This window comes from Enoplosus armatus, chromosome 21, assembly GCF_043641665.1.
Source record: "Enoplosus armatus isolate fEnoArm2 chromosome 21, fEnoArm2.hap1, whole genome shotgun sequence".
Classification (NCBI taxonomy): Eukaryota; Metazoa; Chordata; class Actinopteri; order Centrarchiformes; family Enoplosidae; genus Enoplosus; species Enoplosus armatus.
Window position 1 is genome coordinate 10474798 of NC_092200.1, and position 27700 is coordinate 10502497.

Here is a 27700-nt window from a genome sequence, read left to right on the forward strand (position 1 = left end):
TCAACAAACCAAAGACGAAACCACCCAGCTGCACATAACAGAGTGTATGCCATTTATCAAACCATTACTCTGTGGAGGAAAACTATTTCCTTTACTGCCCATGTTTGGGATGAGGCCGGTCTCTTAAAGCAAGTGACTCTTGACAAGATAGAATAAAGACGACCTCTAAGACCTCCTTGTTGATGGTGGGGATTAAGCAATATTCCTCAGGGAATCTTTATCAAGCCGGATTATCAGATAAAGTATATCATTAACTAAGGATTATACTAGTATTTCTACCAGTATTATCACCAAGGGAATAAGTATCATCTGAGATTGTAGACAAAATGCATATTCTTGCTGTCATGCTAGCAGCACTGGATTTTAAATCTTATTTTAAATGCAAGAATATTACATCAAATAGATGATCCACTCAGTCTAAGCACTACAGGAGGAGAAGTTTATTGTATTTTCTGAAGGCTCTGGGGGATAGCTTTGCTGTAAATTCTTAGTCTTGTTGTAGTTTGACTGAAGTTAGTAGATGTTTGGAATGTGTACAATATATCTTTAAAACTTCTGAAACTTTACAAAACTTGAGAGTATTGAACATGTATTCTCTGGCTGACAACATACCTTTGACTCAAAACACTAAAAATGAAATGCAGTCACTGCCATGGGTCTGATTTATAGCAGCTGTATTGCAATTATGAACCAATAAAACCCCAAACAAGCAAACAATCCTCTAATTTTAAGTTTAATCTTTAAGTTCTATTTTGCTGCCGAACACATACAAAACTATCCATCATAATAAATGTCGCCTGGTATACTTTATTCAGATCCAGAGTCCAGGCCTGGCATACATCTGGCTCAAAGCTAATATTTGCCCGGTTATTGTTCTCACAGGTTATCTTTGAGATGTGCTATTGTCCAAGCAATATTTGCGGAAAAGCTACACAGGCAGCAGGATTGGACCCGGTGTCACAAAGAGAACATTCTCTCTGTGGCTGATGAATTGCCTGGATCAGAAGTAGTACCTGCAAAACAATATGGTAGTGTTTGTCTTGGAAATAATAATTCAATGCACAAAGGCGGAGAGGGAAGAGAGGACTAGGGAGACCAAGTGATGTGTGTATGTTGTGTGTTTTGACTAAATTTGTTTCAGGGATTGCCTTTATGAGCGTTGCTGTATGTGTAATGGCTATGTAATGATAATATGATTTGAATACTTCTTCTACGCTCAGACGGAGGGCGTGTGTATTTAGCAGTGAAGTGTCAGGATGCTCCACTGCACCTGTCGAACGATGCCGCAAGTGCTGACGAGTCGGTTGCCAAGCTCTGGTGCTGGAAGGGCTACTGGAGACTAAATTATACATTCATGCCATTATGCAGAGGGCATACTGCACACTGCATAAAAATGTAATTTTTTACATGCTTCCCCACATGCTCGCCCATGCATTTGATACCACTCTTACTAATACACATAAAAACTTTATTTCCAATTTTACACATTTGCCCTGATTTACATATTGAGTGTCTTGTTGGCAACAGAACATCCTCAGGCATCATGGAGGAATATTTGTGACGCATGTCACCCATGAGAGCTATTTAAAGTGGTTTGCTTGCAGTACAAATGCCTCTTGTTGGTTTACTAAGTGTAAAAAAAGGACAGGTTAATGTGTTGCTGTACTCAAAAGTGGCTGAGAACAGCGATATGCAGAGTGCTTTACCTGCAGACCTGTCAATCAGAAGTTCACAACAGCCTAAGTGGTGTTAGTGTGTGTGTAGGGGTGTGTGTGGTCCTGGTAACATGTGGCACTGCGTTGGTGTTCCATCACTTATAAATGAGGTTACCTCTTAAGAGTGGTGGTGTCCTTGGGGACTGCAGCAGGCCTGGCTGCCAGACTGCTTTTTGACACTCTATTTGTCCCCTGCTGAAAACGCACTCAGCATGTTTGACTTTTCATATCAACCATCACTGAATTCTAATCAAACAAAAAGTCACTTTTCTCATCCATTAAACCAACATGAACCAACAAAAATTTTTATTTTGGTTAAGCTTGTTTTAGTAATGTTCCTGCCTGACAGTGACGAGCCTGTCACACATCGTAAATCACTTGGAAACAAGGATGAAAATTTCAATATAAATATGTTTGCACAGGGAATCTCTTTAGTCATACTGGGGATTAGATTCTTTCTAAGCATATAATTAAGAGCTCAAAGGCATGATTTTCAGGCTTTCCTGAGATATAGAGTTATGCCAGAGAAACACATTTGGATGCTTTTCTCTTTTGTAAATGCATTACGCTTGTATTTCTCCTTGTATTTCCTCAGGGTAATCAAAACACTCTGAAGTGTTGGTGTTGATAACAATAGGACAAAGGTAAGATTGTTATTCATCAGATTATTCCACACGACACTGAATGAATTATGAATGTCTGTTTCCAATAAAGACAGCACACAGCAAGGTTGGCATCTCGTACCAGGAAACATCAGTTGCTCTGTGTCCATGTTAGGATTTTGCTTTGTCTTTAGTGTAAGTCAACCCCATAATGAATAACTTATTCTTAACAACTGTCTTTTGCTCCACCATAACCACCTTTTCAGTGCAGAATTGTCAGATTTGGGCTTTTGAATTTTTGCATTACCAATGTGATTTAGTTCCTTCTTTTCTTTATTTCCCATATTTATACCTGTACGGATTTATATCTGTTTTTATTTTTGTATGTATGTCTCTATTTGTGTTATCTTGTTTTTTATTTATAAATTTTGATTTCTTTTTTTTCCTTCATTATCGTTATTTGGGCCTCCACAGCCAGGGGAAATATTGAAAGAAAAAATACATAAAAATAAATAGAATAAAATAAAACAACCATGAAAGATTCGTCAATGGTATAAAGTACTTTTGACAGCTGTTTGGTAAGAAGTTTCACAGTTTGCTTTTAAACTTTGATTCTTGCGGGAATTAGTGTGGGCTAATGTGAAAAATGTAGTGTTTCAAAAGTGGGATTATAACTAGTTTTCTCTGTCTTCTACTGCGGCTTAGGAGGGTATTTCTGAACCTAACCCTTTGAAATGTTTCCCTCGTCGGGCAAAATGTTATTTTTGACAGCATGACATGATAATGTTAAAACTATTTGTGCGTGACAGGCTGAGAGGTCAGAGCTGTGTTGGACATGAGAACTAACAGTTAGATTGATAATGGTCCCTTCCTCCAGGACTTAAAAGTGTAGTTTCTGTTTGTATCACTCTGTCTCTGACTCTTCCCTCTCTATCCTTTGTTTTCTGTCCGTCCAAGCCCCAGCTGGCCTGAGCTAAGCTGAGGTGAGCTCAACTGCATTGTCTTGAGACTACCATGAGTGTTATGCCTGCTGGAGCCCCCCGAGGTCTAAATCCTTGATCCTGGAGCCTGTGATTATCTGTTCGGATTCACACAGGTCAAATTGAAAAAACAATCATGAGCTACACAGGCTTCTGCTGCTTGTCAGGTCAGAGACAGTATCATTTCTATCCCATCCCAGCCACACCATCTGCTCAGTTTGTAAGGCCATGCCCTCACACATTTGTTAGTGGAGCATTGTATTTGTCAGTATTTTTTTTTATTTTTTTTTTTTAATTGTGGATATTTTATGTGCTTTGAAAATAAAGATTAAAAGTCCAAGCTCACTTTGTAGTTAGATATTGATATAATTTTTTTTATCATCCTTTATGATGAGGCAAATCAAACATTTGTTTTTTTTATTGATGACAAACTGACAGCAAGTCAAGCAGATCAGCAATAACTCCAGACCAGGACTGAAGAAGAGAAGGATGTGTGTTGCAGTCAATCAATGCACTTCATGTGCTTCTCTCTGCTCCAGCCCCTGAGGTACCTGGAGGACCACTTCCCCTGAGCCGTCCTTTAATCCTCTTTAACAGTATTCTTCCATCTGTCAATGCTGTGCTCCATGCCGATCATTAACACTGAATTTACACTTCAGTAACCGACCTGGTGGGTCCTCACATCCATAATGGCTTATAATGTCAGCAACAGAGAAGTAAGCCCTGGATTGGGTTGCACCAGCGTCTCTTAAATTCATTCAAGTGTGTGTAAAGTCCATCATAAGTTCTTATTCTATTAACTAGCTAGTTTCAAACGTGACATATTTTGGGTTGCATCAATAACTTCAGCCATTAGCTAGTAAAGACTTAAATAATTAATAATGTGTAAATCAGTTGCTAGGTGTCATTTGTAGCACGGTACAATCAAAAGCAATCAACTAGGAGGAAGTCATTGAACCATCACAAGCTGTTGCAGTTTTAGGGAGGTTAGCAATGTGTGTATAGGCTATACATACATGAAGAACTATATGGTTCAGTATTAGTCATATTCATGCAGTTCAGAGTGAGTGGAAACTGTCCAATTATGTTAACTTAACAGATTCTCTTTTGAGAGTTAGTTTGACGATTTTATTTGAGGCATACTGTCTTATTTTTCTGAAATGTAATTTAAAATCTTCACAGTTTACATCGTTATTAAACAGGATTTTGACCAAATGTCATGGGAGATATTGTGACCACATTTCACGTTATCTTTTACTCTAAGCTAACATTAGGTTTGTCAGTAAGCTAAGTTGGATAAGCTAACATATGTGTATCTAACTGAGTTAACTGACACCTGGCATTTACAAGGTAAGAAGAACTGGTTTGTGTGGTCCAACCCATTTGGATTTTTGGTAGAACATTAGAACTAGGATGAGCTTGAGCTTAAAATAAGGTCCTGGCCTCCATACTCCATAAATCACAACCAGCACCTACTTATTTGAAAGATGAATCACAATCATAATGAGGATCTGGAAACATTCTTAAAGTAAAAGTTGATCTTAGAGCCATTAGTTGCTGAAGTTTTGGCTGACCGATGTTTCAATGCTCCTGTTCATAGAAGCTCTATAAACGCTGGTTGTGGATCAGTAAGCCGATCATGAGTCATGGTTAGTTCCACTTGCTTGGCCCAGACAAAGCCTGTTAACCCTGACACCAAGGGTGTTATGCCTGGGTAAACTTGAGTTGACCACCAGGGCATGTGTGACCAGAGACAAAAATATTGCATAATCACTCATCATTTGTTTTTGCACACAGCTGGGAATTACAGGTTCAGGAAATCTATAAGTGATTGATTTCGGATTATTAAAAAAAAAAGAAGCTATGTGTAGAGAAAGATAGCGAGTGAGAGTTTATGTGATGATAATGTGTGAAGACGAAATGCAGGAAGAGCTTAGGTTGGAAGGCTGAGTGGACAGAAAAAAACGACAGATAGGAGATAGAGATGAGATTCAAGCTCTCCCCACTCCAGGATGCCCTGTTTTCTTGCCCTTATTTAGTGATTGAGGATGTATGAGCTAGTGAACTGACAGGCATTGTGGGTAATGAACTGTCTCCACTCCACTGCAACCATTATTTTGAAGGTCAATGGACGGGTCAAGACAGCCAGCTCTGCGGGCCGATACCTTCCAAACTGTGGTAATGAGTGGTTGGCTTCACCGTCTCACTTCGCTGAACTGCTCTCAGCAGTAAACAGTCACACTTGGCACTTTATACTACAGGATAACAAGGCCCCACCAACAGTTTGAATTGACTGTAATAAACAAAAAAACATTAAAAAAACATTAAAAACACATTAATTCAAATTGTAATTACAGGTCTACTTTACTCTACTTTATTTATTTCAGGTAATGATGTAGATGGTAGAGAGGTAGTATCACCCACACAACCAAGTGTATATCAGTATAAGAGTCAGGCAGGCTGTGAAAATGAGCTGCAACATTTAGCTAATGAGCATGACACCACCTTGTGGAGACAACAAAGATTTCTGACTGGAACACACATGCTGAGAGGCAAACTGCTGGAACTCTTTCAGCAGTTTAGCGAGACCGTTCAAAAACATCACACTGCTTAGACAGGCAGGATGTTACATTTTTAATTGGGGAGGAAATGCTTATCTGACAAATGTACGAATATGCTCGCAGAGTGCAGTATCATCCTGAAAACTGTGCCACCTCTTATTAATCCTTTTTACCTCGGGGACCAAGGTCTATCACATTTTTTCCAGAATTGCTGGATCAAGGACATTAGTTTTGAAATGTGTTCGACTTCGCTGTTTGAGAGGCATCACCAAATCAAACAGAGTCACCTCCCTTTACCCACCCCCCCACACTCCCTCCTGGCAAAAAAAAAATCCAATCACGACTGATGAATTTGAAATTGATGGCAAATCTTTATGAGGGCAAGCACTTACTCGTGTGATGAGGGCCACTGAATAAATGAGGAATGAGCGGAAGAAGAGGCGGAGGGAGAGACAGCGAGGTGGAGACAGCTCAACAGAGAGGGGGTGAGGATACACTGGTAGATTTATGACTCCTTGTTTGGAGCATACTGCTGAAACAGACTCATAAATGTTTTTGATGGTCGGCAAATAAATAACTCCCAGCATGTCTGCTCAGCACACAATAAATAATCCTAAAAAGTTTAATCATTCTCTATCCTTCCGATTTATTTGGGGTATATTTATGTGAGCTCATATATACTGTAAAGTACATACAGTACAGCCAAGGAAGAGGCTTACACTATCTTTTCATCTTACCCCACATGTCACCTTCAAATCTGTGAGATTTTAGTGAAGTTGTATGTTAAAGTAAAAATATTGTGCCTGCAAGATTGTGAGAAACCAGCACTAGAAAATTGTTTTGTTGCCGCATCTGAAACTCTATTGGCCATCTCTTCTGTGCAGTAATTTCAGCTTGTTTGCTGAGAGCCGTGTTCACCCTTGAACTTCCTCCCCTCCCACAGCAAACAGCTACCCACATGCACAGGTCAAGAGATTCACTCTAAAGGTGCCCTTTGTCTAACTCAGTGCTCATTATAACACATTGGACTCTAAGAACGCCATACAAAGGAGAATGGGTGTGTGTGCACAAATGCATCTCTTCTCCATTCACATGGCACGCATGTACAGTATGTGCTGCAAGTGCATGTGCAAGATGCATTTCTGTGTGGGAAGTCATTTGCAGTGATGCATGTGTTGGTGGGATGCCTGCGATTGACCAGTGTGTGGGACTACATTTGTGTGTGTGTGTGTGTGTGTGTGTGAGCTCATATGTGTTGGCGGAGGTTTCCCTGGAGAAGCCGAGCCACAGAGCTGACCTTGCAGAAAAAAAAACGACAATAATTTATTCATTGGCATTGCACAAATTTCTTTCTCTCTTCTATCAGGTGTTCAGCTGTTATCTCAGCTGTTTTAAAGCGTCTCTTCCTGCACTCTGCGGATTATTGATTTCTCCAAACACTGTGTCTTTAGTTTAGGACAGCAAGATTGAGATCATAATTTATGATCTAATCAGCGTGCATTCAGTGGCTACTCCTTCATTCGGAATCGGTTGTATGCCTCCTCAATTCTAAAGGTCCACTCTTACCAACCTCGCTGCATTGTGTATTTCTGAATCCTGAAGCTTAACCTCGCTGTAAAAATGTCTCTTATCGGACAGGGTCCAGCTGGCAATGTCAAACAGATGGCTTTATACCCTCTAGGGTTTCCATTCAGAATAAATTAGTTCAATAAAATACCAAGAGGGCACTTAGAGAGCAGACAATTAAACACCTTGCATAGAACGCAGTCAAGCTGTATTTCAAATGACTGAAAGCTCATACAGATGAATTCAGTCATTACAACAATGGACAGTAAACACACGTCCAACCTTGAAGCCGAATGGGCCGGAGTTGAGGTACATTCACAAACCACTGTTTCAGTGTATATGAGTGTGTTACTTGCTAACGCAGAGGGAAAAGTGGTGATGATGACAACACAGTCACTGTGCTGTATAAACACTGTAATTCAGTGCAGTAATAGGACCCATCTATCGTCACATCATGAAGGATGATGGCTTTTAAATTACTTTGTTCAAATCAAACAGTAAAAAGAATTACGCTTAATTCAAAGATACTCTAAAGCATGATTAACCTCACAAAAATGCAACTTTAATGACTTTTACAATCAGTGAAGAAAAACAATATATTTTCCGGATGAATTATCAAACAGATTGCCCGCTCCTCTCAAGTGACTTTTGGCTATACATGTTAATTGGCTGAGTATGGTGGCTGTGGAAGTGTTAGTTTCCAGAACCACGTCCAAACTCCCATCCGGCAACACTTGCTGGCTATCTCACGCTGCATTATGTGCTGCCAATAACCAGGGATAACAATGAAACATTCATTGAATCCTACTCAACATAATTAAACTGTATTAACTTAATTACCTCTGCCTCTGTCACGGTAATCAAATGGATAGAGTTCAGCTGTGCGCTAACCTTTCCCTCAGGTGTGAGTTACAGAGCACCCGAGGGATAGCATTACCACCGCTGCCAAGGGCCTGTCTGTCGTTTCTTTTGAGGGCTTCATTCCTTTTCTGTCTGTCTGCCAGGCCCGGAAGGGCTTTTCCGCCACAGGAACTACTGAACGCAGGTCTCTATCACTGCCCTCCAAAAACCAGAGAGGATATTCTTGGAACAATGACCCAACTCCCTTGTGAAAGTAAGCTTGCGCCTGATCCCTTCACAGGAAGGTTAATGTGGGTGCAATGATCCAAGGACCGCCATCTGTCCTCAGGGGTTCTCCTTTACAGTGACAGCAATAACTCATTTTGATACTTCATTTCACCACTCCACTTTTGGACAAGGGTTTGGACCTGTGTTCTGTGTAGAGGGCGTGTCGAGCGGCGCAGGGTTGCCAGACATGCCGTATGATGGATGAAGGGAAGGAAGCCATAGTTACTGACAGGATCCTTTCAGCCTGCCTCGGCAGTGCGGACTTGGAAGTGCAGGACTCGTGTCAGATGTTTTAGTGCAGTAAAAATCAATCAGGGCACTGGTTTCCAAAAGCCTCTTAAGGCTGAGACAATCTTAGCCCATACACTTAACAACTTTTTGATGCATATTTGGCCATCATCACCTCACAGATACCTCAAAATAAGGACCAATTGACCTTTTCTACTTCGGGAGGAATCTATCCAACAGGGTTTTCTCTAGCTCAGCATGAGGCTATGGCGGTACATAGAGGGGCCATGGCATGTGAAAAGGTTTGGCCTTTCTCCCAAAGTGGGCTTAGGTAGTCAAAGAAAAAAAAAGTAAGAAAGAAAAGACTTAAGTGGCCTGTCTCAGATTTACAGAGGCAGAGAAAAACCTATTGACTTCTACTGATGGCTAAGTGTATTGAAGTACCAGGCCATAAATAAGTCTGTGTGTGTGTGTGTGTGTGTGTGTGTGTGTGTGTGTGTAAAACTCATGACATGCACCACACAAGCAGACCAAAATATAAGCCATCCTAAAAGACCTCACAACACATGTACCGGCAAAAGACATGAATATTCCAACATATCAACATCAAAAATGACTTCATTCAATCAGTATTGAATGAACTTCAACTTGTGAGGCAACTGCTATGGATGTTAGGGAGGTGAATTGGATGGGAAAAAACAAATGACACCTTGCCTTTCAACTGCACTGAAGGCACTGATCCCCCAACTGTTGTTGAGCTGTACATTCAATGACAGGAAGCCGGTGGTCATGCTGGACTTTGAAGGTGTGTGAATCCCTCTCCCTGGAACTCATCCCTTGGACATTACTACATGGCTACTTAATAAGGTTAAAGTTAAGGTACAACCTTTTCTTCCTCTAAAAAGACATAAAATCTTGTCTAGTCTCAGCTCCTCTGGCTAACTTATTGACTGCTGCTATAGCCCCCCCCCCCCCCCCGCCCCGACTCTGAATCCCAGCGCAGGGATAATGGGTGGTAAATATATGCACCATGTTCCAAGTGATTGAATCTGAAAGTGTCTCGCAGTGTAGCGAGGCAGAAAAAGAAACACAGTAGAACAGGGACAATTTAGAAAAGCAACGCAGAGGGATTCCCTGGACTCTGCTATTTGGAGTAAGAGAGTCCTTGCACAAAGGGTACAGAGTGTACAAAAACATGACTCGCTCTTTAATGTTCATCTGGGACGGATGGTATGACGGATGGTATGATTTTACTTCTTTGTCCCCAGCATGACCGCACTAACCAACTAGAAATGAACTGTCGGGCCCCTATCCCCCCACTTTCTTTGAAATATGTACAGTTTTTCCTATAACATTAAACGCATTATTTCATAATTACACAACATAGGAGCACAAAAGGCTCTTACAGTATCATGTTAGTTGATATTGTGCTTTAGTGGTGCACACTTGTCACTTAAACTGGCACAAACCAGTTAACATACAGTACATCTGGCACTTGGTACAGGCTTGGTCCTCAGTCCCAAATGTTCCATCTTAGTGTACCATGATACTGGTCTGGGCCAATCGCTGCCAGACACGTTCAGAGGATCACCCACCGTCAAGGACAGAAATCAAGATCAGCAACATTGACCTCTTTAATAGACTGGTTTAAATTAGAAGGTGCTTTCAGAGAGCATGTCCCATCCAGAGTCCATCAAGAGCCTTGACATCTCCAGCAGTTAGCATTATCTTTAAAGTCCAATATGTGTAACCTTGAAGGACACAAGCAAGATAAAATGATATCATTCCACCACTGGACCCTGATAGTGATTGAACATATCAAATGTGTACTTTGGACACGTCTACTTGATGAACTGGTTAATGCAAATATCCAAGGTTATCACTCACTCATGCACACACACACACAGATGCTCTGCCACAGTCCAGTTAGCTGAGGGGATGGCAGATTGGATGTCAGTGCAATGCCATCTCCCATACTTAAAGCCCAGAAGCGCTATTGCCCAATTCCCTCAACATGACCACGGATCCACATCAGCCTGAACTAGGAAACAAGATAGGACAACATCACCTGCTCCATTTTGACCTTAACACACAGATAATGTCACACGTCTGTAGTTAGCCCGATCTCTATAAACAGATTTCTGCATATGAATGAAGCATCCATAGGTTTAGGTTATGTTTTACGTTTGTAGTCCATTTGTAATCCAAGTATTATTGACCAATCACGTTTGAGCGGGCTATGGTCGCATGCAGTAAGTGTACACAGTAAGTGTGGAGAGCAAAAGAGGCAGAGCGCATTGGCCGAAATGCAATCTCGTAACCCATCGGCTATTGTCTGAGAGATTAGCTTTTTATTAGTTTTTTTAGAATGAATCTGTTTTCAAATATTTGTCAGACGATAGCCGATGGGTTTCAATTGCTAATCGGACTGTAAACAATGACACTGGACACAAAACATTGGCTGTTGCCCCCAGAGGCTAAATCATCGTCAGATGATAGCCAATGGGAAACCCATTGATGGGTTCACAGCAGGACACAGAACGCAGACATGAATACATAAATCAAGTAAATTAGGCATGGATCAAACATCAGCAAAATGAATGAAAAAGTAACGGTGGGAAAGGTGGGAAAACAGCTAAAAAAGAAAGCTCCGTAAGAATTTACATAATATTTTAATATTAGGGCACTTGAGTCTCTTAGCTTTGCTGTCATTAAACTAAACCCCAAAATTGACATAATACATTAAATGTTGTTTCAGCCAGCAAACCATTTAGCACAGTGTAAAAGGCTACGTAATTGGACACATTAGCAGTTAACTATCAATACTACAGGGGGCCATAACACCAAAGTGTAATATACTGTATGGCTAGTATCTTAACAAACTGCCCCATCATTGCCTGTTTATGTTGGAAAATACGTTTCCCGGTATAAACCCCATCAGTGTTTTGGACTTTGGATTTTCTTAATTATGTTTATGCAATTCTGCCAGCTTTAAAGATGAGATCCTTGGTGAAAAGAAGCAAACACAGTCGGCATTACACGCCAATTTAAATAGACCTCCCTCCTATTTCTCCTGTGTTCATTTGTGAGAGGAGGAAAGAATTTCCTGATCACAATATCCCTCCCAGGAGCAGGCAAGTTTTGGTTTCCTGTCCAAATGATTAATCTTTCACATTATTTTGCAGAGGGACTCATAACACCATAACACTACCTGTGGACCCAATTACACAACTGACAACAGTATCAATGCAACTCCCTGACTTATGGCAGCATAAACAACAGCAGCTTTTGTGCCACGTCAGCAAAAGTGATTTGCAGAAATTAACTGCATAGATTAGAAGGCCAGTGTGGATGCAAAAAGATTTGAAGATTTTGGAAATGTTAGCTTCTCCTGTTGAAGGTGCAAAACTGTGAGAAAGCTGATAACAATGATGCAGACGTGTCACCAGCGCCCATGATATAAAAACTCACTTTCTAAATCGTGTCAATAAAGTACAACGTAAAAGTATGTGCTCTATGTTGTGAAACATATTGTCTATAATCATTTTTATATCACAGGCAGGGTGCTGTGCGTTGGAAAAAGCAGAACATAAAAATGGCACTTTCAGCTTCAATACCTTTGTACAAGTCAGGGGCAGACTGAACATACTAAATGGTCCACCCCAGGCCCAGCTAATATGCCAGCTACACTCCACGCAACTTCATTGCTATTCATACCATGGTCTCTCTTCCTCGTCTTTCACTTGAATGTACAACACACAGTGATCACTGGAACACGCCAGAGGTGCCACACCTGCCCTGATTACATAAATGCTTACTCTCATAGGTCGACTCTTGACTGTAGCAGCACGTCAAATTGCCAGCCTGGGTACTTTTGCAGCAATTAGACCAAGTGCATTATTTTGACATTATCATTCTGCCACAAGCACTTTGGGTTACGGTGCAGCATTGAGCATCTTGTCTACCCTGCAAGTCAGAGTTATTCCCACTGATGAATGCTGATGAGTGTGTGAAATTTGGAGGTTACACTGACACTGTGCTGCGAAGGATTGATTCTGTACTTGGTAAACAATGATGCTGAGGTGTATTGCAAAGCAGAGTAAAGTGTCTCTGTGTGTTTCTTTCTGTCTGCCTGTGGCAGCGTGCATGCTCTTCTGTGCTGGACAACATGACTGTGAGCAATTGACCAGCAGCTGAGATCCCAATAATAAAAATATAAAAACAACACCCATTCAATTAGTGATCTATGGCCCTAGATGTATTATGCAAACATAACCAGCAGGACAGAGGAGTGATCAATCATGTTTGTTTGTCCCCTGCTAACAGCAGCAGACAGAAAGCTGTGGCCAGAGCGCCATGGACTACACATACGTTAAGGCAACACAGTATGTTTTTTTTAAAAGGTTGTTTTTAAGGCGTTGCTTCCAGGCTTTGATTGATGGCCGTAGGGAGTGACAATAAACACAGACAGATAGAGAGGGAGATGACATATTGCAAAGGTCCCTGGTTGGATTTGAACCAGGATTTAGTAGATGCATGGTTACATGATACGGGCTTAGACCAATAAGCCCTCAGGACACCCTGCGTACTACATCCGTATTCTGCACAAACAAATACCAAAGCATGCTCATGTTCATTGTGTTGTGTGTATTTTTGACACATTAGGTGTTGTTGGCAGCATCAGAGGTGAACAGGTGTGTTTGGTGGGATGAATGAAGAGATGACATAGATTAATGACTCTGGTCTGCAGCAGACCATTATATTGAAGGCCACTGCTGCCCACTGTGGGTGGGTGCTTGTGTGGACCTTGACATGGCCAGCAGCTAAAAATAACCAAAGAGAATAAACAGGCTGCTGCTATTGCGTGTTTCCTCCCTCTTATTGACAAAAAAAACCACACACACTCACAGGGACATACAGACGCAGCCACACACACACCCATTTGTCCATACTGTACTGCACCATGACATGCTAAAGACTTCAAACTCGTTCGTGGCCTCACATTAAACCAGTCATGGGCTTTCCTCAACTTTGAATTTCACAGAGTAATAAATGACACCTTTAAATTACGTTATATACAATCCTTCAAGTCACCATGCACTGGCAGCAGGCAGCAGAGAAATTGAGTAGGAGAGAACGCATGCTTGCAGTTTTTAACCTTGCACACCCATGTCTTTTTTCAAGTATTCAAATCTAATGCAGCTTTCTATTAATAGAAAGGTGTCCAACATTGATTGAATGCTTATTATTGTAATTTAACTGAATGTGACTTTTGCTCTCCCCCTCCTGCAGAAGCTCACAGTAAATTACAGCCATCCGCATTTCTTTCTCTCTCTCCGTCTCTCACACAGACCCACTTTACATGCGAGGCAATACAGCTTGTTTGCTTAAAATCTGCTCAGCCTTTCTTAAGAAAAACATGTTTAGGAGTACCTTTTTCATGCAATACAGCGCCTAATACTTAAAGAGCCTCCATTCTTACATTCAGCTGCTTGCAGGGAAGCTGAAAATGATTTGTGCACTGCTTCTTAGTGCATCGCTCTAATGAAGGCGTTATGAACAGATGATGGTGTGTCTCTCTCATGTGCTGACAGCGTCAGAAGCAGGAGCTGTGGATTGCAAGTGTGTCCACAGTGTTGTTTGGATGATGGAGTGGACACATTTTATGACAAATTGGAAAGGGAAAATACAGCAGGCAGTGACGGCTCAGGGATGAGGCAGCCGGTATAGTCAGTCAACTCTTTCTGGTCTGAGATTGATGAGAACACGCTCACAAAGAGAGCTGAGGGTGACTGTTAGGTTAGCTTTGCTCCTAGCCTTTGAGTTCCTCTTTATAACTTCTCTGTCGTCACTCGCAGAATGTGCCGCATAAAACTTCGGCATGGCATTCAGTCCCCATTATCACATCGCGTTATCGCCGTCAGGCTGCATAATATATTTTGATAAATAGAGACAGCAAAGGTTAATTGACCAAGCAGTTGATTCAATCACTGTCCGCCGCGCTAGTACACAAGTCTATCTGGCTCCATGGCCCAAAGTGTTTCTCGTGCATGATGCTACAATTTGGGTTGCTATGGCAACCACCCACACAAGCACACATGCCCACATAGAACACAGGAATTAAAAAAACAGCATAACTTCATCTCTTTGAACACCCTCTAGGATAAAGAAAAAGAGAAATTTGTGGTCTTTTGTAACCTGCAGTGCATCAACACACTTCTATATGGAAAGTTAGTAATTACAGATATCAAGCTGCTAACTAGAGTTATTCCGCCCACATGGTGGGACGCGGGCTGGCTTCAGCTCCTCAGAGAACCCATGCATGCAGGTGGTGTTAGTACAGAGCTGGAAGCATCTACTGCACAAAGTATGACATTACTCCACACAACACATTTGTCTGCTTTAGAAGCTGCAATCCGGCTCTGCTGACTGTTTTGTGTCACTGTCACCTCACAAATCATGACTCACAGAGTAGCTGATTGGCTGCCAGTTTGATAATAATTAATGAAAGGGGACACAGTCAATTGCCCTTAATCATTTCTCTGTACCCTAAGTAATTAACGACCGTGTCATCAGCGATTTTGTTGTCATCAAGAGAATAATTTACGTCTGTCAATTAGGGGTCAGGGAGATGCTTCACCACTCAAGTCCTGAGCACTGTCAAATGAATGTCATCATGGTATCAAGGGTTTAAGAAAGGAAAGATGCAAACTTTGTCTGGATCTAAGTGGAAAACATTGACTTCTTTTGCACCTTTGAAGCATATTTGAACTCCTATAACCCTCTTGCAATATTCAAATCAAATGTGCATGGCAAAGAGATGGAGGCAGCTTATGTGCCAGAGTGATGAAGTCACATTCAAATAATTAATCAGGTCCATATGTGTATTGAACATAAATGTGGTGTGGGATTATACAGAAAATCTGCAGATGCATTTGTGAAATCTGGACAGCGCCACAGCATTTGACCTTCAAACAAACAGTGACCTCGCAGTAAAGACATAGTATACGTTGCCCACAAAGGGCTCTGTTCAGTCAATGCGGCAATATTGATCACTTGTCACTGGAAGGAAGGAACATGGCAAGGGAATCAATTACACGTATGCAGTGTATAATCAAATTTCTGGAAAAGCGCTTGGCTAAGGGGAAATGTTCAACTGACACATAAGCTGCATGGGGAAATATCACTGCTGTATTGAACACTGTTCATATGAACTGATCGTGAGGGATAGAGAGAAAGGAGAGGACACTCCAGCAGTGTAGGTAACGATCTGAGCGATAATAAGGGATACATAATTTAATAATTCTATTAATGCATTTAAGACCAGGGAGTGGGGAGATCATTACATATTGATAGCTAATAGATGAGACGGGTTTGATTACTTGGGAGGTGTGTCTGCCTGGGTTGATCGCTTACTGCTGACTCTCAAGTGGTCAAAAAAAAGGGTCAGGCCATCGTCTTGTCTTCTGCGGATCAGGTTTCTTACTGTGGGTCAAATGGAGCATCTCTAATGGTTGCCTAGCTGTTACCTGTGAGGTTTTAGCTGTCTTGCTTGTAATGGGTGTGTGTGTGTGTGTGTGAGTGGGGGAGTGAGGGGTGGAGGAAGCAATTAGTTGCGCTTATGTTCTAAAAGAAAGCTACATTAAATATGGTTTTCTATCAGTTTTTAGAGGAGCTTCTTCATAGTGCTGCACAATAAAAGCCCGGGCTCTATTGTGCATTTACAGTCATTTTGTGGCAAGCTGTGCCCCTAATATCATCTGCCACCGACACTTCAAACCCAGCCTTTACTGATACTGATATGAGATAAAGGTTATGGCTTGTGTGTGTTTTTTTGTTTTTGTTTCGGTGTTTATACGAGTGTGTGTTTGTACTATAGCCTAATGTTATGATATCTCATAATGACTGAAACAAAACAAAAAACTCAAATCAACTCTCTTTGCGTCCGTTCTTCACCCGTATGTATAGAGCTGGTTTCAGTTTGTAGTGTTATGGAACATAATCTGCCACCCAGTTGCACTGAGGTTTCCACCTCTAGGATGTGGTGCAGCCCGTGCGCACCCCTCCGCTCCTGCTTGTGTAGTGTACAGCGGGACACTCCGCAGTTCGCTTATCCCGTTCCTTCCAGTTGCCTTTTTACGCGCACGACGTCTGCAGCACCGTGATTCAGTGAGCCCGTCTCCTCCGCACGCTACAAGCTTTGGTGAAGGCAGGACTCTTTCTCCGAGTGTTCGGATGGCGAAACAGCGCTGGTTGTGCTCCGGTGATCATTTGTAGAGGAAGACATTCACGCTTTTTGGTTTCTTCTCGACTCGTTTTTCATCAAAATGAGGGACGCGCGTTCTCTGCGCGGCGTTCGGTCGTGGCCGCTTGACTGAAGGGGGATCCCGGCTCCCTTTTCATCCTCTGCTCCCTCAGGAACCGGAGGAGTTTGCATGCAAAAGGTGGTTTACCTCGGCAAGGTGAGAGACTATTTTTCTGTGACTTTTCTGTTTTATTTGGATGCTACTTTGAACAGGGTTGAGAACATATCCCGTGCGTTGCCAGTGCAGATTATGTGGAGTGATTTACATAGATGGTGCTGGATTATGAAAACCTTACAGGACGCAAAATACGTTGTAGCGTAACAGGTATGCAGTGTTTTTAAATTTATAGGACCGCAGAACAAGGTGATCAATGATTTGCTGCTTTACATCCCTCCATGTACACATCTACTCCTAATGTCCCATTTGGATTGTACAATTGGCTGCAAATGATTGCCACAAATAACCAGGTAGTTCAAAAATGTAGCCTAACTAAAAACTGTTGCATTCAAGAAAATCTGCTTATCTCAATCCTGTACAAAGATGATACTTCCAGTTCCTAATTAAAGAGGTAACATGTGTAATTAAAGAGTCTAATATTTACAACTTTTTATGTGATTTTGAGGAGTTATCCAAGTGTAAGGGGCATTTTAATCACTCTGTTAAAATTAAAAAATCTATGCAGTGGCTACCTACCACAGAGTCCCATTTTCGACTGCACAGAAAGTAGTGCTCCAGCAGGAGTTCGTTGCCTCACTCCAGCCATCACAGTGCTGGAATGGAGTGCAAAGTAAAGCAGCCATATTGACTGTTAAAACAAAATCATTGATTCTGCCTAACACCTTCTTAGCAATGTGATGAAAAGGATCAATAACACTGTGCAACTGTTACTATTTTTGACTGACTATGTGAAGTAACAGGTGAAAGCGCTGCTTGAAAAGAGCTGGTTTATTTCTTGTTTCCTTGAAATATGCTTAGCATAGAGCTTAAAAAGGATGTTTGGTTTAATAATACATCCGATATTTGGTGCTGACGTTGATTAATTTGTGTGATCAGCCATGTTGTCATCTCACAAACTCATCTCTTTTGTTTTCTCAGCCATGGAGGGACGTCCCTAAAGAGGATCCAACATAATTCAAACATTTTTAGACTTTTTTTTTCTATTTTCCTGTTTTTTGTGTCATAACATCTTCCCCCAATAAGTCTCCTTCTCCATCACCATGGCTGAGAAGCTTGGACCAGCAGGGCTCAAGCCCACCAACACCCGAAACTCTCCCTCCCTGCCCCCCGAGCCCATCGACATCATCCGCACCAAAGCCCGCTCCCGCAGAGTCCGCCTTAACGTCGGGGGTCTGAACCACGAGGTCTTGTGGCGGACCCTGGACCGGCTACCCAGGACCCGGCTCGGCAAGCTTCGAGACTGCAACACCCACGAGTCCCTGATGGAAGTCTGCGACGACTACAGCCTGAATGAAAACGAATACTTCTTTGACCGGCACCCAGGGGCCTTCACCTCCATTCTGAACTTTTACCGCACGGGCAAGTTGCACATGATGGAGGAGATGTGTGCCCTCTCGTTTGGCCAGGAGTTAGACTACTGGGGGATTGACGAGATCTACCTAGAGTCCTGCTGCCAGGCCCGTTACCACCAGAAAAAAGAGCAAATGAATGAGGAGCTGCGGAGGGAGGCAGAGACAATGAGGGAGCGGGAGGGAGAGGGAGAGTTTGATAACACCTGCTGCCCAGACAAGAGGAAGAAGCTGTGGGATCTCCTGGAGAAGCCCGGCTCCTCGGTGGCTGCCAAGGTAGGGAACCGAAAGTGGAAGTGCGATCACACCACCCCCATCTCACATTTCACATGATCACATTCAAAGCCGAAACACTCTGCCTGGATCATAGCACATTACAAGCACACTTATTAAAGGCCTACTCCCACCTGTAAGAAATAATCATGAGTTCATCAGTTTGAATCTTAAACAGGCGTGCACTGTACTCTCATCAGGTGTTTTCTTGTGCCATCTGCCTTGTTTTCCATCTCTGTAAGTAGCAGCAGTTGTCAGGGATGAATTAAATATAGAGAAAGCTGTTTTGGGTAACAATCTGCGTGGATGTAATGGAAGAAAAGGAGCAGAAGATGAAGAGTGGAAGCAAAAATCGTGGTTAAGTAAAATGTTTAATTCTGGCACTGACAAATGAGTAGTGAAATCACTGTAAGAGCAACATTTAGACTCCGTTTGCTTTGACAGGTGCGTCAGCTTCTAGTGTTGCTTTCCTCGTGGGGATAAAGCATGTCAGTGTAGACCAGATCTGTCAATGACTTGTGACATGGCACATCTCTTGGAGGGAGCGGTACAAGTCTCTGTTCTATTATGCGTCAGTCCTGCTCGCTGATTGGTTGCGTTCCTCTCAGTGCAGGGCAGGGCTGGCCAGGATTATATTCCATGTCAGTGCGTGTGTTTGACCAAAGCAAACGTCATCCGCTCTGTGTGAGAAATGCAGCTCCTGATCCTGATGTGCTGTACGTGCCGTGTACTGCGTTGTTGAGGCTTCTCCCCTTGAAGCAAAGAATGGTTCCCTTTGGCTGCAACAGTTTTGGAAATCATGCTAGATTCAATTTCAGACCCCTGGCGCCTTGTGTTAAATTCATAGTGGCATATGATAATGGCACCACATACATAAGGTTCAGATCCTTTTATAGGCCTACTATACAAGCTCTTCCTTTCTCTATTAGTCCTGCATCAACTTGTGATTTGTGATTGACAAGGAATCCGCATCAGCTTAATAATTGTATTCCACCTCCGCGGAAGAAGCTGTATGTCACAAGAATCAATTATAAGGAGGCTGCCAAATCAAGGCAAACTCAGGTGACAGCGGTGGGGTAATTTGATGCGCTGTGTGATATTTAAAGTGATTTACCCCCCTCGATACAGCCCCTCTTTCTTCAGACACATCTCCGTATTGCTGACCTGTTCACTATCATGCAGGGGGAAGCCTGTGAAACCTTAAAGGGAAACCCCACACCTAATTCAAATTGCATTGACTTTCTGCTGAGTGCTCTACAAGGGGAACTTGAACGTGAGTCTAATGGCTCTTCCCTGTGACCGCACTAAGGTTGTACATTTGGAAAAAGACTGCCGGGGCTGCTCGACCATCACATGGCTGCCCGAGGTCAGGGAAGCCTTTTATGGGGCGCGCACCGTGCAGTGAGAACCCTTGAAAGCCCTTGGCCGAGGAAATGCCATTACTAGGCTGGTACACAGCCATGTGCTTTAATACAGAGTAACCTGAGCCCTTTGTCAAATGCAATCACAGAGTCTCCTGGCATATTCTCTCTCCCTCTCTGTCTCCTTTTCTCTCACTCCCTTCCTTTTTCTCTTACACTGCCTTAATCAGATGTAAGAGTCCAATGTTGATGCCACCTATGGCCCTCTCTGCCCTTAAATAAAGGTTAGGCATGAGGGGACTGACCTTTTCAGCAGGGTCAATCAAGCTAGGATTACATTACATCAGCAATAACAGCAGTGCACGCTTCGGGAGTACGGGCAAGCCCTTGCAGAATGGAAGAGAGAGGTGTTTAGAGAAAGCCACAAGTGAAGGCAGAGAGGTGGCGGATAGTGGTAGAGGAAAGCCCTGAGAGATAGAGTGATGTAAGAGATGCAGTCACGTAAGTTGCTCCTCAGGGTGCTGAGCTGGATCTTCGCAAACCTTTCCCAATGAATAATGAATGCAATGGTCAAAACAAGGAGGACACGGGCTAATGCGGTGGCTTCTCTGTGTTGCTGCGTGGCTTTTGGTTGGAGTGCCCTGTCGCGTGCATGAGGAGGAGGAGGGGCAGGGGAGTTATTTTGTGTCCGGTTCTATCCGGTGCTTGGCTCGTCACAGGTGAGCGTCAAGGGAGAAAAAGTGAGAAGTTCAAGTGACAACAAGATCCTGCGAGGCCTTGCACTGTAAATGTACACCAGCCGGAGCTTCCACCTGAAATTTCATTTAGTGGAACTTCCATCCCATGTGTGTTTTGGACATTTTATTTAAAATGGAATTGAAAAAATAGCAGACATTGATCACCCAAAAAAGATTAAAGTCATATCTGTCCACAGCTTGGATGCCTCTGTTGTGGTTGAGTACCTCCACTGGTAAAAGACTGTCATGTGCTATTGAATTATATTAAATTATAGCGGCAATCATGTTTAGAAAATAAATATCAGATGGATGTTGCCATTGTTTCCTTACTGTAGGCTATAATTTCTATTAATCCACTAGAACGTGTCATCCTTGATATTGAGCCAGAAGGATTTGTGCTGCCCTGACCCTCTTCTGTTTACAATGAGTCACGGGTGTTGTTGTGCACAAATACACTTAGCACAAGCTCATACAAGGAAGCCATATCCAAATGGCCGGATTGCTGTAAGGAGACTGGATTGCAGTGGCTTTTGCTTTTATACTTCCCTGTGTAAATGCATTACCATTACCAAACATAATTCCTGCGAAGACAGATCTTGGTGCATATACAACTTGTAAATGTAACCTGACTATGTTTTTCCACTGGAAGGGTCTTTTGTCAGCGTAACAGGAAATGCGATTTGATGCCGCAGATGCATTTCTTTCTGTCTGCAGATAAACACAACGATATATTAAATATCAGGACCTCACCCAATCATAACTAGTGATTTAATGAGAGCTTCAGCATTAACATATGAGTCAGGCTGTGCTCCTGCTATCGTAAATTAATGCTATTAGTTGTTACATGGATGCCTGCAGTGCTCAGTTTTAATATATGTGTAGTATAGCTTGCAAGAGCAGCATCTCTTTATTTTGATTTGTGTTCATGCAAAGCTTCTAGATAAGCTTTTCAGGATGTTAACAATGCCATGTGAAATGTTAAAGCTGTAATAAGATATCACTCTAAGAGACAAAACATTCCCCTGTTTAGGTTTTCTTCACTTCAGAGTCCATTGAGTCTGTGCAGCCCTGGAAAATAATGGATTCAGAACATTATAAAAAGAGATCACTGCTTTCACTGGCCAGACATTTCAAGTTAGGTTTTCCCCTCCTCCCTACATCAGCCATGTCCAGCCTTGTGCTTGCTCTTAATGTGGATGTGCACCATTACTCTTTCCCTTATCTAATAATCTTGTCTAGCTAGTGGGAATGCTAAGCAATGGGCCTGTATGGGCGCAGGCTTGTGCTGTTTGGTCCTCCCACGCTCGGGAGCAGCCAGAGTCAGTCCAACACAGACACTGTTGATGATGATGATGACACAATGTGAAGAAGCTGTAGCATAATAAGGTACTGTAGCAGACACATTTTTTATCATATCCATCCGTCTCAATGCAGTTTAGCCACAAAAGCACACTGTTTCGATTTTGCTTTCTTGATTAATTTATGGAATCGGGGATCTGTGACACAGCAGAAGTGACAATATGAATGCGTAGCTTTAAGCGTGACAGAGGCAAATTCAATTAGCACACTGTTGTGCTGTAACTTGGAACAGCCTGTTGTTTCGGATCACTGCAGACAGCCTCTTACTCTCCATCCGTCTGTTTCCTTCCAGGCTTTTACAGCACTGAAGCAAGCATTTGGCCTTTTGTGTGTATTGACATAGTTTCTGATATTGAGAGATGATGTGAGGTGGAGATGGGGGAAGCGAGGGAGAGGCCTTTAGTCAGCATTAAGTCAAATGATCTCTGCAATATGTGCCCACGGGTCAAATTCAAGCAGGAGGTCTTGTGTTTCATTATCATCCTTTCGTCTCTGCATGGATTGTGGTCAGTCTTCAGAAGGTTAAATCAATGGGCATTGGCATTTTATCTTTGAAATGTGCTCAACTTGTTGACAATTTTCTGCTTATTTTGTGGAAAGCCTTTGCTCTGGATGCTGACCTTGACTGTTGAAATCTGATTTGGGTGTTTGTGGGTCTCCAGTCATATTCATAAGCTTGTCTGAGTGTTTTTCAGTCCGTTATTTCCCTCAAGGTGGTGCCTCTGTGCAACCTGTAGGAGTTATTAATGTACTACATTATCTTATTTGGCCTTTAGGAAGTCATCAGGATGTATTACAGGAGAGGAGTTTGTCATTTAGGTAGAGCGCACCTTCTCCCCTCCTGCAGTCTCCTAGTTACATAAGCCTTTCCACCAGGCCTCTAATCAGTACAGCCTAGCATTTAGGCACCAGCACCTAAATCCTCTTTCCCTCGCAATCATAATCAGATAAGAGTGAACCTCCTAGATTATAGGTGGCATGAGTTCTTATAGTCTCTGCATTGGCAGAGGCAGCAGCATTTATCATCTGGATATCCCCCCTGTCCACTGCTGTCTTTCTTTTCTCTCTGTAAGACATCTGCAACATAAGGATTATCTTAAATTGAAATTAAGTTCGAAATTAAATTAAATTAATTTAAAGGTCCGTAATAATTTAGTTCAGACCAGAAATGGTTATTATACAATACTGGGGTTGAAATGATAGTGGAAGCTATAAGGTCACAGGCACTTGTTAACTAACAAGTAGTTCTTTTCCTGAACTAATTTCACTCCTTCAAAATGCACTCTGTCAGTCCTTGTATGCTTTAGCTGTTTCATTTGTTTAAAGCATTTGTAACCGTGCCTTCTGTTGTCTTCATGACAAGCGGCTGATTTGTTGTAGATACAGCGAATACTCACTAGTTCGGCTATTTACTCACTCTAAACACGACTTTCCTCATATGGACAACAACTGACTGGCGTAAGCAGTGGATAGAGCACTTTCCACTCTCCGCAGTTGTGTTAGTGCTGTTTGAATTTATAGTCATGTTACCAAGCAGCAAATATCAACTTTCACAACAGTAGAGTTGCACTTTTACCAGGATTGTGATATCAGTTGCCTGTGAAACACTAAGATTAACTTTAAAGTCTATGAAATTATGTTTTGTAGCTTAATTCTCAGCATTTCATGTGTTTACATTATATTCAGGGAGTTTACACTCACACTGTGGGTGCGTTTGATTTGTGCTGATAGTGTTGATGCACCACTGTATATGCAAAAATATAAATGTGTGTGGCATGTAATACACAGAGGGAACATTAACAGTCTAGATCTCGTTTGTGTTTTACAGCAGAGGTTTCTCAGGGTCATGTTTAAAATGAAGAGGAGGTTAGGACACTGCAGCCCTTTATCGATCCAACTAAAGCGTTGTATCTCTGAGTTTCACCCGCAGGGCTGAAAGGGAACATTTGAAGTGAGGCAAAGGAAGTTGTTGAAGACGAAGCGAAGAGGAAGCTATTGATGCTGCTGACCCTAAAAATTGATCTGTTGAAATCACACCGTTGTACGTTTTTAATTATTTCAGAAATACTCATGATCAATGTGTGCGGTAATTGCAAAACACACCTCCATCCTCTTCTCTTGTTTTTGCTTTGCTCTGCACATATGACCCACTGCTGCTTTCTTCCATCTACATGATTACCAGTGGGAACTTGCATGCAGAGGAGTTACAGTGTGGATGCAGCTCAGTGGCAGCGGTGTCCCAGCAGAGCCCACTGGCCTGTCTTAAGGCTTACTGCATTTGTCCATGCTTGTGGTGATTCATGAAAGAAGATATCATTAAATGAAACTCATGAGGCACGACTAATCTGCACTATGTTATACTCATACTTAAAGGAATTGAGAGGGGCGAGAACAACAGGCAAAACTGGATTCAGCGGCACTTCAGCGGAACAAGAAAAAGTCACTTTAACACAAGTCTAGTAGAAACCACATGGCCAATACAAGCCAAGGCTAATGAGTGGCCAGATGGTGTGAGAAGCCTGATGGCTGCAGTCTCATTAGCAATTCTACTGTCATCCACCCAGAATGCACCCTCACATTTCTTAAGTGAACAATTCTGTTTTGACCTGGGCTGCTACCAATGATGTTTCATCTGTCATTTTTTTTCAAGCAATCATTTATTCAGCATATAAAATGTTAATTTCCCTGAGGCGTGATCTTCAGACTTCAGTGGCCCAAAACTCAGAGATGATTAATATATTTTGCATTTTGTCTTGATAAATGACTTGAACTATTAATTAGTTGTTATTCCTGACGTGCACAACAACTCCACATAAACGTACGAAAGTGTTTTGGTTGATCTATCCTCAGCTCGTACTTAGTTACTACTTACTTGCTATATGGGATTTTTTTGGCTACTTGGGGGCAACAGAAAATAAGCTTTTTTGTTGTTGCCGAACTTCCAAAGAAATATTTATCTCTTTAGCTACTAAATGCTTTGCTGTGTTCACCAGCTAGTCACTAATTTTATCTGTCTGCCATTTGATGCTGGGCAGGTAGCGTACAATCTAAAAACAGCTGCTGGGCCAGAAAACCAAAACAGTAAAACAGTAAAAAGGCAACGTCAGTAAAAAAGATGCGAAAAGCTCCATAGAGCTAACGTGAGTCCAGAGAGTCTGGAATTATTTGTCTGTTGTTTCATTATTACAAAAAAAATCATCTCGTACTGAGAGAAATCTATTGTTAATAGAAAAATATTCATTATAGCGCCTTTAAATTATTAACTTTCCTTAGCCAACCACTTCTTGTTACACACTTTCTATGAGTTGCACACATCGTGCCCCTTCAGCCTGCAAAACGTCCCGTAGATGTAAATTGGCAAAAAGCCTCAAGTCTGAGCACCATCAGAGTGAGACGTAAATCCCAGTGAAGGCTGGGAGTGGCTGTGGAGCAGCAGCTAGCGGCTCTGGCTGGCACTGCCAGTTTGAGTGACACTCTGGGTAAGAGGCTAATGTGTTCCTTCCTCCTGCTGCCTTCCTCGTCTCCTCCCTGTCGTCCTGCTCGATGCCTCCACCTCTGCCTCTTGTGAGGTTTGCCCACCCTCTCTTTTGCTGTTTGCCTCGTCCCAGAAGGCATCAGAGATAGGAGGGAGATGGAGAGAGGACAGGGTCTAGAAGAGTCATCATTCTGAACGCTATGAACACCAGGTCTCTATTACATGCCTCAGTGAACCCCCCTCACACACACAAACACACACTATGTACTCACAGCCAGTTTTCCACATCTCTGCACGTACATACAATAATACACACATTATGCCCTCGGTACGTGCAGCACACAAACTGGCGTGCCCATGTGCAGACACACACACACCTCTTTATCTGAGAACCTTCAAATACTGCTGAGCCAGCTTTCTGTGGGTGCCACAACACAGTGAGTGCCACGCTGTTGTCTTCCTCACTCTCCCCATGTCATCTCTCTTTCTATATCCTTCACTTGCTTGTTTACCACCCCAGCTGCTTTCACAGCCTCCCTTTACATTTGCTTTTTTTATCACCAGTGCCCCACAATCCTCCATTTCCTCTTATAACTCTGACTTCCTGCGCCCTTTTCATCTCTCTGCTCTGTCCCCCCTCCTCTCCACATTTCTGTCTTTATTTACTCGCTGGGTGAAAGCTGAATTGTGGTCCTGCTCACCGCTCCATCTTTGAAGCAGTAATACGAGAGTATTATGTGCATTGGTATTCATTGTGGTGTTTTTACATTTGGCTCTATATCAGTCATGTTTATGATTCAGTACTGCTGGTCAGAGAAGTACTTCCTGAGGTGTCTCCTCTACCTGAGTTCCTGAGGTGCTCTGCTGCTTCTTGATACAAAAACTGCGTGTCTTTCCATACAATAAATGCACAAACTATCCAGACACCTTGAGAAATGACTTGTGGAGAAGCAAAACCCAAGTGATGCTTATTGAGAATCCTCACTAACAAAAGGGATATCCTTTGCAGAGTCCTGGCAGTCTCCCCTGACCAAGAAAAGCCCTCCAAGGGCCTCTTGAAAGAGAAAAAAAAAAAAGGAATGTGTAATCAACTTCATTTTACTTGTTTCCTCTGAAATGCTGTGTTTGCATAGTTTCCATGGTGACCGTGGTGTGCCATGGTGACTTATTGACACCCAGGGAGCAATTCATCTCTATACAGGCTGTGTGAGAGGCAGAGCAGCTGGTACCTCAGCCCCCACAGCCAACCCCTAATGCAAATGTAAGGGAAATGCTTGTGCTGTACATCATCCGCACAGTTCAGGTCTCGCTGACTTCAACTTGCCCTCAGATAGCTTTTTTTCACTGGGATGATTTTCTTTTTCCCAGATGAAGTGTTTTTGGTAATTTTCTGTTTGTGTAATTTCTACCAAATACTTTAATAGTTCTTGCTGACACTAAAATTACCTCCTTTTGTGCAGCGGAGCATTCAAATGAGCTCACACAGTCATATTCAGTGCAGTCGCTGCTGTGATATGATGAGCGTAAAGTGCCGTCAATTTTAATTGCGCCCAAGATGTAATTTAATCTGTTCTCCTCTGTTTGACACTGAAGAGAGGAAAGAAGTTGGGTTTGTGCTTATGTGAAAGAAAGAAGAAGAATGGTGTCTCTGCCTTTCTTGCGGCCCGGCTCTCCAGGCCAATCAGAGGGTCTCCGGAGCATCAGCGGCAGAACAGGGACTTGGTTTTGTAGGATAGAAGAGATTAATTAAAAAAACCTCTGCTCTATGAAGCAGCCTCTAAGGACGTACAAGAGAAAAGAGACAGATAGCAGTGGGAGGTTGCAAAGGGTTGAAGCCACTTGTTAGCCATCGCCTCATGGATACTGGCTGACGAGGCAGAAGT

General features: G+C 42.5%; 1 protein-coding gene across 1 annotated transcript in view; it reads left to right on the forward strand.

Annotated features, from left to right (window-relative positions):
• The first annotated feature begins 18303 nt into the window (after window positions 1–18303).
• LOC139304060 (potassium voltage-gated channel subfamily B member 2-like) overlaps window positions 18304–27700 on the forward strand; it is a 72025-nt gene continuing 62628 nt past the window's right edge. The window contains exon 1 of the mRNA XM_070927895.1: window positions 18304–18888. Coding sequence (XP_070783996.1) covers window positions 18304–18888 — 585 coding nt within the window. The remainder of the gene's footprint in view (window positions 18889–27700) is intronic.